Here is a 14,531-nt window from a genome sequence, read left to right as displayed (position 1 = left end):
CACGTACATACCCGTAGGTTATTTACAGAATCTCACCCAAGTGTCTTTTTATACCAAATATAACAACACGCGTTGATAAAAGTGGAAAAACATCATTCTTCCAACTTTTCAGTTTGTAAACAGTAATGAGCAGGGCCTTGATTTTCGAAACGATCTTAGCTAAGATAAATCTTAACCACTTACGTTCAAAGATAAGATATCTTAAGGTTAAGATAAGATACATTTTCGAAACTGTCGATACCTGTCGTTAGTCTGACAGAGAAATCATTGTGTTGGAGATAGAAAAGCGGGGTGTTTTCCCAGTGACGTCACGAGGATTTCCCAGTCGCTGACGATAACAACAACATGGAGAAGTGACACGGAATTCACGATCACATTGTCAGGTCACTCTATATAACACGCAACTATCTGAGTGAAATTCCGTACAATCCTACATATTCATACATGTTGACGTTTCGCTCTTATGATAAAAGATGTCATAACTACCTGGACACAAATAGCACTCGTGTGCTATGCAAAGACATTTTTCAAACCCAATAAATGTTTTAATTAATAAGTGAAGTGTTACCACACTATAGCTGTTAGAATTTAAATAATGCTCAAAAAGATACTTCACTAATTTCCCTTTAATTGGTCCTCTCGTGAGCTCGCAGAACTTTACGTAAACACATTGCGTACAAAGTCAAGGACGAAAGTAACGGACGTTATTCTAAATGACCCTGATCGAACAGCAGGCGTTCAGCATTTAAGATACGTGTTCAAGTCGGATGTTACGCGGTGAATGCTGGGTCTATTTAGATCCATAATTCTTTTCAAAATTTAAAAGTGACACTAATTTTCGTTCGCAAAGGGAGATAATTTAGGAATTGTCAAGTTATGTTGTCACATGGAACACGACACAGGTTAACGTTAGTAATTATACTATAATGTAGTCCTTTTCTATCGTTGTAAATTAAGTAGAGCTGGTAAACTGATTTGTCTGGTTTCATTTATATCTGGCTGAGGAGCGCAATATTTTGTAATTTGTCAAATCTATTCCAGAACGTAGTTCGATAATGTTTGGCTTGTCTGACAGCAATATTGAGGATCATTTATTAGCATTTGTCTGTCGACCCTATACTTTACAACGATTTTATTTTCTGAATGGTTTGAAGTTTCGAGATTTTTCTTAATTTAAAACGGGTAGATGTACACTTAGATATCAAAATTTCCAATATCAAATATTATTTTAAAATCGGTTTATTGAATGCAAAATTCAAAGATTGTTGTGTTGTAAATGTCTATTTTATGTTGATCAGTAAATTTTATTCAATAAACGTTTTCTGCGAACATATATTGGAAAGCGAATTTTGGACAAGGGTGGGGATTCAAAATTATAAACAGGATTATAAGCACAACGAAATAAAAACAATACATTAACTTTCCTTTTTATCATTTTCAGTCATTGGGTGATGAAATAAAACATAACAATGTTTGAAATTCGTTCCCACAATACGAGGGCTGGTCAAAATGTTCTAAGGCTGACTAACTTTCAGCTAAGGTAAACTATTAGTAAACTTTTCTATGTAGTACATTGTTTGAATCGTTCAATGCAAGTGTATTTGGTCTGTTGAGGCCGTTTGTATATTAGTGACAGCCAGGTGGAAGTGATAGGCGTCCACATGGACACAGAAATGGAAAAGAACGAGTACCGGGCAGCCATCAAGTTTTTGACTTCAGAGAAAGTATTCCGCATGAAAATAATGATCCCATGTTACAGGTGTATAGGGATAAGTGTCCTTGCTATTCCACTGTTCAAGTTTGGCCAGCTATGTTTAGGGCTGGGAGAAGTCTTGATGATGACCCTAGGTGTGGACGTCCCCCGAGTTCCATCAGTGAAGATTCAACCAAGATAGAAAACCGTATACTGTCAGATAGACGTATTACCATTGCTGACACAGGTCTGAGCCATGGATTCACTGAAACTTCTATTCATGAACCTTTATAGATGAATAAGATATCTGCTCGCTCGGTGCAAATGTTTCTAAATTCTGAGATGAAGGAAAAAAGAACTGACATTGCCAGAGAATAGTTAAAGCTAATTGAAGAGGATTTAAAAAGAGATTAGTAACTGGTTATGAAACCTCAATCAATGGAATGGCACCATTCGACTTCTCCGGCACCAAAGAAATTCAAATTTTCAAGATCAGCGAAGAAAGTTATGGCCATTGTATTCTGGGATGCAAAGGGTGTGATCCTTGTTGACTGCTTAGTAAGACGAAAGACGATTACCTGTGCCTACTATGCTGATTTGCTTCATCGCCTGATAATTCTAACAAAGAAAAGCGGAGAGGAATGCTGACTGTTGCTACTTCATAGCAATGTCTTTTCTCACACAACTCTAGGGGCGATCGGGTAGCCTAGTGGTTAAAGCGTTCGAACGTCACGCCGAAGACCCGGGTTCGATTCCCGACATGGGTACAATGTGTGAAGCCCATTTCTGGTGTCCACCACCGTGATATTGCTGGCTTATTTCTAAAAGTTGCGTAAAACCATTTTCACTCACTCTGACACCTCCCAAAGGCTGCTGTGCCACAACGTGGGCTCGAAGAGCTTCCTCACCCTCCATACTCGCCAGACCTGGCACCAAGTGATTTCCACCTGTTTCCTGAACTGAAAGACTACCTTCGTGGTAAGCGCTATGACGACAACGATGGCCACAAGCTGCCGTGAATGGGTTTTTCAGGTTGACTTCAGAAAACTTCTTCCGGACTGGAATTGAAGAGCTTCACTATTGATATGACACATTTTCACAATTGTTGGTTTTCATTTCTCTCCTCATATAATAAATGGAAAAAGTTTATTTTCAGTCATGTTACCCACATACTAACATATGCATAAATGCAGTTTACGCAAATCACAAAGTCCTGAGATGGAAGCTAGCACAATAGGTCAAATAATCGTTTTCCAAAAGTACGTTGAGTCAAATTATCTGGAAATAATTTAAGTCAAATTTAAAAGTGAAAACGCTATTAAATTGTATCTCAATGTTTCAACTGAAAAACTAGTATTTTTAAGACATAAAAGACTCGTGGTTGTTGTTTATCGTACAATAAAACACTGAAGGGAGAGTGAGCCATGAGTGGCCAACTATTATATGATATAATAACATTATGTTCAGCCTCAAAAAGAAAGTCGATAAAATGTGCAAGCTTTGAAAATAGTTACCTTAATTTTCATAAGTAAGTAAGTTTGGCATAATCCCCACGTCAATTATCTGCACCTTTTTCTTCTAATACCGATCGTCATATAACGCCCACTTTTGGATGCGATTGTTCTGATTTTACAGGTAACTTGACACCGTACTTGACGTCATACTTACGTAACAACACATCCAACCTTGACATTGACTATGGCGACAGTATGTGGGTCTACGCATGTTGCCTCATGGGGCAAGGAGCAGCCATCTTTCTCGGGGGGATCATCAGCCGGACCCTGGGCTTAAAACCCACCGTGCTACTTGGATCCTGGTTCATGAGGTAGACTACTTAAACAACAGTACCTCCACACACTCTGCACTCTTATAACGGCTCCTGGTTCATGAGGTAGGCTTTTTAAACAACAGATACCCCCATACACTCTTCACTCTTATTAGAGCTCCTGGTTCACACCCACTCCACTCTCCACAGGGTTCCTGGTAGACTATTTAAACAACAGATACATCCACACCCACTGCACTCCCCACAGGGTTCCTGGTTCACGTGATGAGGTAGACCATTTAAACAACAGATACATCCACACCCACTGCACTCTCAATGGGGATCCTGGTTCACGTGATGAGGTAGACTATTTAAACAACAGATACATTCACACCCACTGCACTCTCAATGGGGATCCTGGGTCATGAGGTAGACCATTTAAACAACAGATACCCCCATACACTCTGCACTCTTATTAGAACTCCTGGTTCACACCCACTCCACTCTCCACAGGGCTCCTGGTAGACTATTTAAACAACAGATACATCCACACCCACTCCACTCTCCACAGGGTTCCTGGTTCACGTGATGAGGTAGACTATTTAAACAACAGATACATCAACACTCTGCGCTTTCCACAGGGCTCCTGGTTCATGAGGTCGACTATTTAAACATCTGATCAACATATGAATTGTCAAGTCACACTGTCACTGTTTCACTGCTTGTCATCATGCCACGCAATGTTTCTATGTTATCAAAGTGTTTTCGGATCATAGGTCTTCGGACGTCATACGTTTTCGGACGGTCATGTTTATTGCTATTACTTGCGTTATAACTGGGGATTTAGGATCACACTGGCATTGAAGATGCTCAGATGATGACTTGCTTTTTAGAGAATAGAATGGGATGTTTTACAGTTAGTCATGTGATTAGAGAGAAAACTGCGAATGTTTTTAAGGGTCCGAATACCCGTAACACGGGGATACATTCGTGTAAACACTCGATAGAGTCCATACTCTGCAATTATGTCTGACACACCAAGGTTAACACTACTACCTCTGTCGTTAAGCTACCACCTGACACGCAAAGGTTTACACTACTATCTCTGTCGTTAAGCTACAACCTGACACACAAAGGTTAACACTACTACCTCTGTCGTTAAGCTACCACCTGACACACAAACGTTTACACTACTACCTCTGTCGTTAAGCTACCACCTGACACACAAACGTTTACACTACTCCCTCTGTCGTTTAGCTACCACCTGACACACAAACGTTTACACTACTACCTATGTCGTTAAGCTACCACCTGACACACACAGGTTTATACTAATCTCACTGTCGTTAAGCTACCACCTGACACACAAAGGTTTACACTACTCCCTCTGTCGTTAAGCTACCACCTGACACACAAACGTTTACACTACTACCTCTGTCGTTAAGCTACCACCTGACACACAAACGTTTACACTACTACCTATGTCGTTAAGCTACCACCTGACACACAAAGGTTTATACTAATCTCACTGTCGTTAAGCTACCACCTGACACACAAAGGTTTACACTACTACCTCTGTCGTTAAGCTACCACCTGACACACAAAGGCTTACAACATCTCTGTCGTTAAGCTACCACCTGACACAAAGGTTTTTACTACTCTCTCTGTCGTTAAGCTACCACCTGACACACAAAGGCTTACAACATCTCTGTCGTTAAGCTACCACCTGACACAAAGGTTTTTACTACTCTCTCTGTCGTTAAGCTACAACCTGACACACAAAGGCTTACAACATCTCTGTCGTTAAGCTACCACCTGACACAAAGGTTTTTACTATTCTCTCTGTCGTTAAGCTACCACCTGACAGACAAAGGTTTACACTACTACCTCTGTCGTTAAGCTACCACCTGACACACAAAGGTTTATACTACTTTCTATGTCGTTAAGCGACCACCTGACACACAAGGGTTTACACTAATACCTCTGTCGTTAAGCTACCACCTGACGCACAAACGTTTACAATATCTCTGTCGTTAAGCTACAACCTGACCCACAAAGGTTTAAACTACTACCTCTCACAGCAAAAAAAATGCAGTTTCCGGTATCCGGATACCTGCCGGATACCACCGGACACTTACCCAAAACGCGTCCGGGTATCCGGTGGCAGAAACCAAGCCGGATACCAGATCCGTGGTATCCGGCATGGACACCTCACCTGAAAGTATGTCACCTGGAATCCGGGTATCTGGCACCGGATACCTCACCGGATACCTGAAACTGGGTGTCCAAGGATCCGGCACCGGATACCTCATTCTGAGTTTCCCAAAACATGTCACAATTTGGGGGGTGCATTTTGTTCAATTAAGTGTGAAACACCTAAAAATATATTGGAAACTAACCATGAAAATTGAACATTGCTGAAGGTATCCGGCAGGTATCCGGATGCAATTTTTCGAGATGTCTTTCTCCTAGTAAATAATGTTAGCCTGGGCATAGCAGATAGCTGTAGTAATATTCTGTGTTATTTTGGTTGTAAATATCCCCTTAAAGTTGAGATCTATGGGCAGGTACTTTTGGTGAAAACATTTTTCAAATCAATATATATTTCATTTTAGATGTTCAGCGTATTAAATGAAAAGCATTCAATCCTGGTATGATGGTATCCTTACATTTCATCTTCATATTCCCAGTTTGTTCTAGCTTCTCGTGGTTGAAGCGCTCGATTCACCACATCGGTACATTGCTTGGTGTCACCCATCATGATATTGTTGGAATTTTGCTCATAAAGTGACATAACACCATATTCACTCTGACAAAACAAATGAAAGTCATTGGCTATGTGCTCACTTGGGCCTTTGTTCCTGGTGAGATTAAAAGATTATTTTGGAACTGTATCAGTACTTGTTACATCTTGACAGACGAGTTTCATTGAAGTTTGAAACAGAATATCATTAACCCAAATGGGTGCATCCACAGAAAACACTTAATAAAGTACCGGTACATAAAAATATCAATGTAATTTTTCTACTGACATGGAACTAAAAACTTCATTCAGTGAGCTGTATTAATTGTAGGAAAACATTCAGGGCATTAGTATATTTGATATATGTTAGCACCTATGTTATGAATGATCAATATCATATTTCTTTAAAGAAGCAAAACAAAAAAAATTATTAAGATAACAAATCATATTTATTGATTTTATGACATTTCATTGGTTCAGTAACCAAAGGTGTTTGCAAGAACATTCAAAAACAGAAACAGATGCTTCAATGCCATTTTCTAAATAAACAAATCGGTCAAATCTCAGAAGAATTTCAAGGGAGAAGAATATCTAAAGTCAATTATGTTTGTGCAGTAAACCACAAAAGTCATTCAGATTTGTATAGTCAGCGTCAGTGTACACCACATAAACATAGTCTCACTGCTGTGGTATTAATTCCTTTAATGTCGTAATAAAACAACCTACAGAATCACACTGATGTGGCATTATTCATTCAGAATCATCACTTTCTGAGGTGAACCTGCTAGTTGTTCTGGGGAGGATTATTCATCACCCTGAGAGTCCTTTGTATGACTTGTCTGATCTGGTGTCATTGTGAAATCCAGGTGCCTGAAACAATTTATAACATCTTTAAAATCTTGTTATTAAAAATATAAGAAACACACATATATTGACAAAGGGTAAAAAGTTGGTTTCTCAATGAGTAAGGTAATGACAGTTTATCAAGCAACTGTTAACCAAACCATGTTAACCAATGTAAAAAAGCCATAGCAAACAGTAAATTTTACAGAAAATACAAAATTGTAATTGATCTTCTGAAAACAATTCCAGTAGTGCCACAAGGCAGGCTCACCTGAATTTTTCTCAAATGTTTGCATTACATCAAAACATAAGGAAGGGTAAACAAGGCAATGCAAATTGCATAAAATAGGTTCTTATACATAAAAACAGAACTACCGTATTTGATGTAATAAGCGCCTCGCTCTAATAAGCGTCCATGGGAATATTTGCTAATATATTGGCTAGTTAACAATCCCAATTAGCAACCTTTCCAATTGATCAATGTATACAAGACTTATTTATTTGCATATAATACACATTTGTGTGTGATATGCACCCTTAATTATGGGGAATTTCATTCTGGACAAATATATTTGTCGTACATTAACATTTCAGGCTGCCAGCATAAAGCACGAAATTTTGAGAGCGTCCTGGGCGCTTATTCTGTCGAATACGGTATTCATAATTATCAAAACTTTCAATCGCACAAGTCATGTAAGTGATCTCAAAATATTATATAATGAGTGTGCAAGTTAGTATAGTTCCACACAGCTTTTAGCAATATTCCAGCAATATATCTGCGGGGACACCAGAAATGGGCTTTTCACACAGTACCCATGTGGGGAACAGAACCCAGTGCTTCGGAGAACGCATTACCCACTAGGCTACCAAATACAAATATCATCTCAAATACAAAAGTAAGTAACATTAGGATTTCATACAACAGATATTTTCACCAAATATCAAGTCACTATACAACTGATTGAATTACTGATTAGAGAAGCAAGTACATATAAATGTAGCAGCTGAATCAGGCTTAATTTGAATCGTTCCTTGCTTCAGTTGCAATGGGAGCCACATTGAAAATAATTATCTCACTTGTCATTGATATTTAATATCTACCATTAATTGGTAGGCCAAAATAGACACTGATACAAAAAATCAACTGAAAAGAACCACCAAAACAATCGACTAAAAACTATGTATATTACATTTAGGGGACCTTATTTCGGCTGCTGGCAATAGTATGGGCGGATACAGAGGGGAGGTGCTGTAGTGCGCACCCCCCTTTTTATTTCGAAAATAAATCTTTATTTCTGTATAAATTACCACCAAAGACAATAAATAGCTGTAAAAAAAGCTGTATCCGCCAATGATTAGAAAAATATGATAATGATTTTACTCATTATCATATTTTTATCATTTATCCTATCTTTAATTAAGATTAACAATAACGGGAAAAACTGCCAAATATATTGGTCAAGTGTAATCATAATTTAAGTAGTTCTATTTGGTTTTGGAACTTTTCAAGGGTCATTGTAAATATATGTGTATTCCTATTTGAATACTCGTTTGATTGTTATAAAGTTACACAGTATTGCATCTATCGTCTGTTTCTAAATACAGTGGAACCCATCTTTGACTTGTGTGACATAATTGAATCATACCCCAATTGAATCATATCCCAAGTGCATTGTTATGCATCTGCACAGAGTGGTCAAAGTCCTTGTCACACACATAGTTCGCTACAAGGCAGAATCCAATAAGTACAGTTGAGACATCAGGTTGTATCCAGACAAACTGTCTGATAATCTCAAGTATGGTCTTGGTAGGATCAAGGGATGTAGCTAATCCTAAATAAACATTAAACAAATGACATAATCTCTTCTACAGAACACTTGATCAAAGTCTGCCCCACCTTTGATGTTTATCATCTCGTTACGCTCACAACAGCTCATTAGCAAGATGAACTCAATGTCAACTCATGGTGGATTAGGGATTAACAGGGCAATTAGTGTCAGGTGGGTATTATCACTTGCAATTATCTGTTAATTACTTAATTGAGTAGTGACGGCTTAGTTAACAAAACTAGCTCAAATAGTAGGCAAAAATGGGATAATCCTTGGTGACTTTAATGCCCACAGCCCTCTTTGGGAAGACAGGAATGATTCATGCAAATACGGCAAAATGGTAGAGAAATGGGTTGAGGACGACAATCTCATAACTCTGAACAACGGCAGTTATGACCAAGTCCACAACACGTGGAGTTCAATTGATCTTACAATTGCCACCAAACACCTCGCCTCACATTGCCAATGGCAAGTCCATGACGACACTTGGGGAAGCGATCACCTTCCTATACTCACTTACATAGGTAGCCCACCACAATTAGAGGAACAGCCCGATCCTCAGCCCACATGGGACTATGCAAAGGCTGACTGGCCTAAATTCAGGAAGGAATGTTTATCATTCAAGTCCTCAGAAATTGCCTCGGATGATCCTGACCTTTTTTGCCAAAATCTCACCTCAGCAATTATTGCCGCAGCTGAAAAATCAATTCCAAAAAAAGACCACAAAACTGGCAAAACGCCGGTACCATGGTGGAACAGGGAAATAGCAAAAGCTAGGAGAGTGAGAAAGAAAGCCCTAAATAGGTCAAAAAGGGATAAATCAGCCTTTGCCCAAGTCCGAGCAGCCAGTCCGAAAGTAAGACAACTCATAGACGATTCTAAAAAAGAGTCATGGCAGACATTCTGCAAATCCCTTAATGAGAAAACAAATGCTAAAACAGTCTGGAGCAAAATACACGCAATCAGGGGTAAGCGGAAACCCACAAAAATTCCCAAGTTAGCCAACGCCCATACAGTCAAAGAAAAGGCCAACATTCTAGCTGAGCACTTCTCATCTGTCAGCAGCAACACAAATTGCAGCGAAGAATTCAAACAGGAAAAAAAGCTTATGCCTAAGATCTCAAAACGGCCGCAAAGCAAGCATCTGGTATACAATATACCATTTACGGTGACAGAGTTTGATGATGCGATACAACATAGAAAAGGCACAGCACCTGGTCTTGACACAACCAGCTACGAGATATTGAAAAACCTACCTGATCAAACCAAAGGCTTACTCACTGAGTTGTATAACACGATATGGTCCAAAGGAGAAGTCCCAAAAGCATGGAAACATGCTGCGGTTATCCCGCTGCTAAAGCAAGGGAAAGACGAATCCCTACCAAACTCCTATCGACCGATCTCACTCACCTCAAACATGTGCAAAGCCATGGAAGCCATTACTAAAAGGCTCATGCATCATCTTGAAACTGGCAATCACATAAAACCTGACCAAAGTGGCTTCAGGAAGGCACACTCGTGTCTAGATCATATTCTAAGACTGGAAAATGAAATAAAAAAAGCCCAATTAAACAGACAATACCTAGCCGCAGTATTTCTGGACTTCAGCAAAGCCTTCGATATGGTATGGCATGACGGACTCCTCTCAAAACTATCACAAAATGGAGTTGAAGGGAACATGGCAAACTTCATAGACAGCTTCCTGCAAGACAGGAATTGCAATTGACTATGGTTGTGAGGCTTTTCACTCAGCATCAAATACTGTCTTGAGGCGCCTAGACAGAATACAATACAAAGCCCTAATGCTGGCCACAGGCGCAGCGACAGGCACCTCACTAGAAGCACTACAAGTAGAAACAGGAGAACTCCCATTGAAACTAAGAAGAGAGCAGGCAATATTATCGTTCTGGGGACGAACATCAAACCCTTTGGTTAAAATGATATGGCAAGACAAAAACGCTCGAGATGAAGCCCTAGCTCAAAAAAATCCCTCACTAAAGCCATCTGGGATATTAGTGCGTGAACTCATTCGAAGTCACAATTGCGATGACATTCAGCCTCCAGAAAGTCACTACAAAGGTTTACACCCTCCCTGGACTTTACAAACTCCCAAAGTTGACACTGCTTTAACATCAGAAGTCACTAAAAGAGAAAACCCAACCCTACTACGATCATTAGCTATCACTAAAATTCAAACTACCTGGGACAGCTGGGCCCATATATACACTGATGGATCCAAGAATCCTATCAACAACAGTGCTGGTTACGGGATCCATATCCACAGCTCCAAACCCCAAGCACATTCAGTTCGCTTGCCTGATGGTCAGTCAGTATTCACGGCTGAATTGGAGGCAATTCATCATGCACTCAAACTCATACCGGAACTCCCGGAAGCAAAGGCAGTCGTCCTATCAGACTCGCTAAGTGCACTTCAGGCCATCAGTGGGAGAAACTCAAACTCCAGGCCAAACACAGTCAACAATATTCTATACGAATATACAAAACTATCGGACCAAGGGCAACAGGTGGAGCTGTGTTGGATCCCCTCTCACATAGATATTCATGGAAATGAAAAAGCAGACTCACTGGCGAAGCTAGCTCTAGACAAAGCGGATATACAGCCTATTCCCTTTAGTAAACTAGAGATAAAAAGCAAAATCAAAGCCTCCATAGCAAAAAGATGGCAAGCCCAATGGGACGCAAGTAAGATCGGCAGATGGCTATACAAAATTCAACCCAAGGTCCAACAAAAGCCAAACTCATACTCAAATGAAAGGAAAATTGAAACTGCTATCTCACGCCTCAGACTTGGTCACAAAAAGCACTATGACAAGGTTTGCTCATCTTGCAATCAGGCTGAAACCATTGACCACCTGTTACTAGAATGTCAAGACCATGCCCCAGCCCGGGCTAGGTTAAAACAAGAATTGCAGTTAGATCCGCTATCTGTCATAGATCTCCTAAAGCCAAGAGATGCAATAGCGAAGGCCAAACTAACTCTATTTCTGAGAGATGGACAGCTGCTCGAACGTATATAAACAGAGCAGCCAAGGATAAAAATGAAATCATATCAATATAAGAAAATAGAAATCATATCAATGCAAAAACAGAAATTATGTGAACACCGAAATCACAATAGATATGTGAACCCTTCTCACACACAGGAGTCCCAAAGAGGGACAGGTCAGCCGAAATTGCCTATGCAGAAGGCGACCTCTTAAACACCTAATGCAACAACAACAACAGCTTAGTTAGTTTCCAACCACACTGACAAGTCAGTTTACTAGTAACATGTTTCTGTGGACCAAGGAAATGTATCTTGCCAGGTACTTAAAAAGTTCTACTCATAAGTAATAAAATAATGACAGTTTTGATATGCAATTCTCCCTACAAAGACATTTAACATTTGATATACATAAACTGTCTGTTGAAACTATGATGATGCTAATATACAAGTCGCACAAAACAACTAATTCATATACTGGTACCTAGCCAAACATACATAATTTTTATACGCGTATGCACATGCTTGTACATATATACCTCTACTGGCACATCACACATACAAACAATCATTAGATGGATGTAATCGTTCAAAAATATTTTACATACACAAACAAGTGAACAGATTCTGTAATAGCATGGTTAATATTGGGAGATGTTTAAGCATTTCCATTTTCACAGAATCGAAGGCATTTCCTTTCAGGACTCAGATCAGCTTGTAGTGATTTAAATTCACATAAAAATGATTCATGTGAAATGACCTATCCCGCATGTGTGGCACCTGTTATAAAAATACCATTCATTACTTATTTGTGTGTCCAAATTATGCTATTATTAGAAATAATAGGTATTATTATACAGCATGGATATAAAAAAGCTTTATATGGAATTGTTGAAAATTATGTACGGGAAAACATTGAAATAAATCAATCAATACGTGCATTTATCTCAGAATCTGGTAGATTTAATCAATATGGACTTCTCCTTCATTATCTAATCATAATCAGATGATTACATTATTGCTCAATTGATAGTTTGAAATAGTATAGAATTAGTATTTTATTAATAATTATTTTGTATTTGAGCATCATTTAGATAAGCCAATGAAAATAATATATGTTTAAAACACATGTAGTAGAACATATTGCAATAGTTAAGACCCGAAAAGAAGTTATGTGTAGGATCCTCAAAATGGTATCCACAAGAGCAGGTTGTAGAATCATGTTGGTGTTTGTTGTTTAACTCTGCACTCAGCCATATTCCAGCTAAATGACGGCGGTCTGTTAATAATCAAGTCTGGACCAGACTATCCAGTGATTGACATCATGAGCATCCATCCACACAATTGGGATACAATGACATGGATCAACCAAGTCAGCGAGCCTCATCAGCCGATCCATTAAGTTATCTCTTACAACTAGCATAGGTTGATCATGTTGATGGGGACTAACTTCAACCTGGAATCCCCATGTGAGTATGTATGCGGCTGTTAGCTTTGTTTGATGTTTAACGCCACACTCAGCAATATCGCAGCTATGTGGCAGGAATCAAACCTGCATGGGTCTTCAGCACGAAGAGTGAACGCTTCAACCACTAGGCTACCCCACCACCCAAAATTCCCCCATGATAAAGTTGTCATCATGGTTATTGTTCAGCTAGTTCAAGTGAAAATGTTCATACCCTTAAAATGTCTTATCTTCCACTTCACGATGATCTCTGATGCAAAACTTCCCTGTCATTAAGCTGTTCTTGATTCTTCACATCTGGAAAAATATGTTGAGGCTATTAATCATCTCACAGAGTAAAGGGAGTAAATGAAACAAGACAGTGAGTCACATTAGCATACAAATTATCCAGTTAAAGTAAACATATTTCTTCATTAAATACATAAGCAAATACTAATATATGAAAGACAGGCTACTTGTTATATAAAAATATAATTATATCCTGATACATTTACTTACATGTTGGCTATGAAAGTTAATGTGTCACATGTGACAGGCTTACATGTGGTAAATTACTTTAATACGTGATCATTGTAATATTCACATATTCCTTACCTTAATGTGTCACTTCAGCTGCCAGCATTACCTCAGCTGCAATCTCAATATTTGGCCAATCTTGACGAAATGACCGATCGTGTTCAGTGTAAGCTGGGCCTCGTCTCTAATATAACTTGGCGCAAGTTGACGACGCACATAGAGAGCCGGGAACCAGCTTATGTCGTGTTAAACTGGTTCCCGGCTCCCTATGCGCGTCGTCAACTTGCGCCAAACAATATTGTGATATTAGAGACGGGGGCCCAGCTTTGTGTTAACCCGGAACAAGCCAATTTACCCATATTCCCCTGCGGTCCAGGGCGCCATTTTAGAACATGGATGTAAACAAACCTCGTGTATCGATATACACTGTGATGCTTGATTACGATAAGCTTACCTCGTGTATCGATACATTGTTCTCATTCACCTCCACCACGGAAATGCCGGCCGAAGTTCCTCTAAGCCATCCACAACGCGGAAGTCAACAGTATTTGGAAAGGCGATTGGCAGCAAATGCGGATGCCAGGTACGTAGCAGCTAAGCAGGGCTTCGTGACCTTATGATTTCCGTGCAGAGATCTTATGGAACGGATTGATTTAGATATTTTCCTGCTCTA

At 39.4% G+C, this 14,531-nt stretch overlaps 1 protein-coding gene and 1 long non-coding RNA gene across 6 annotated transcripts in view; one reads left to right on the top strand and one right to left on the bottom strand.

The window, feature by feature from the left end:
• Positions 1–14,531, top strand: part of LOC139448242 (apicoplast pyruvate carrier 1-like) — a 43,680-nt gene that overhangs the window by 685 nt on the left and 28,464 nt on the right. For 2 of the 5 annotated variants that reach the window (XM_071229765.1, XM_071229766.1), the window contains exons 2-3: positions 1,442–1,540; positions 3,329–3,518. The exons of 1 other annotated variant lie outside the window; for it this stretch is intronic. In XM_071229765.1, the coding sequence (XP_071085866.1) occupies positions 3,403–3,518 (116 nt within the window). In that variant the 5' untranslated portion in view covers positions 1,442–1,540; positions 3,329–3,402. The remainder of the gene's footprint in view (positions 1–1,441; positions 1,541–3,328; positions 3,519–14,531) is intronic. 2 more of the 5 variants (XM_071229767.1, XM_071229764.1) reach the window with 1 other exon arrangement.
• LOC139448260 (uncharacterized) lies at positions 6,668–14,035 on the bottom strand. The gene is made up of 3 exons (XR_011652063.1): positions 13,937–14,035; positions 13,557–13,639; positions 6,668–7,071 (listed from the first exon to the last, which is right to left on the bottom strand). It is a non-coding gene; the product is annotated as an uncharacterized lncRNA (long non-coding RNA).

The sequence above is a fragment of the Haliotis cracherodii genome, unplaced genomic scaffold (genome assembly GCF_022045235.1).
Source record: "Haliotis cracherodii isolate W230 unplaced genomic scaffold, xgHalCrac1.p SCAF_7, whole genome shotgun sequence".
Classification (NCBI taxonomy): domain Eukaryota; kingdom Metazoa; phylum Mollusca; class Gastropoda; order Lepetellida; family Haliotidae; genus Haliotis; species Haliotis cracherodii.
Note: the sequence above shows the minus strand (reverse complement) of the source record. Positions and strands in the feature narration are given on the sequence as shown.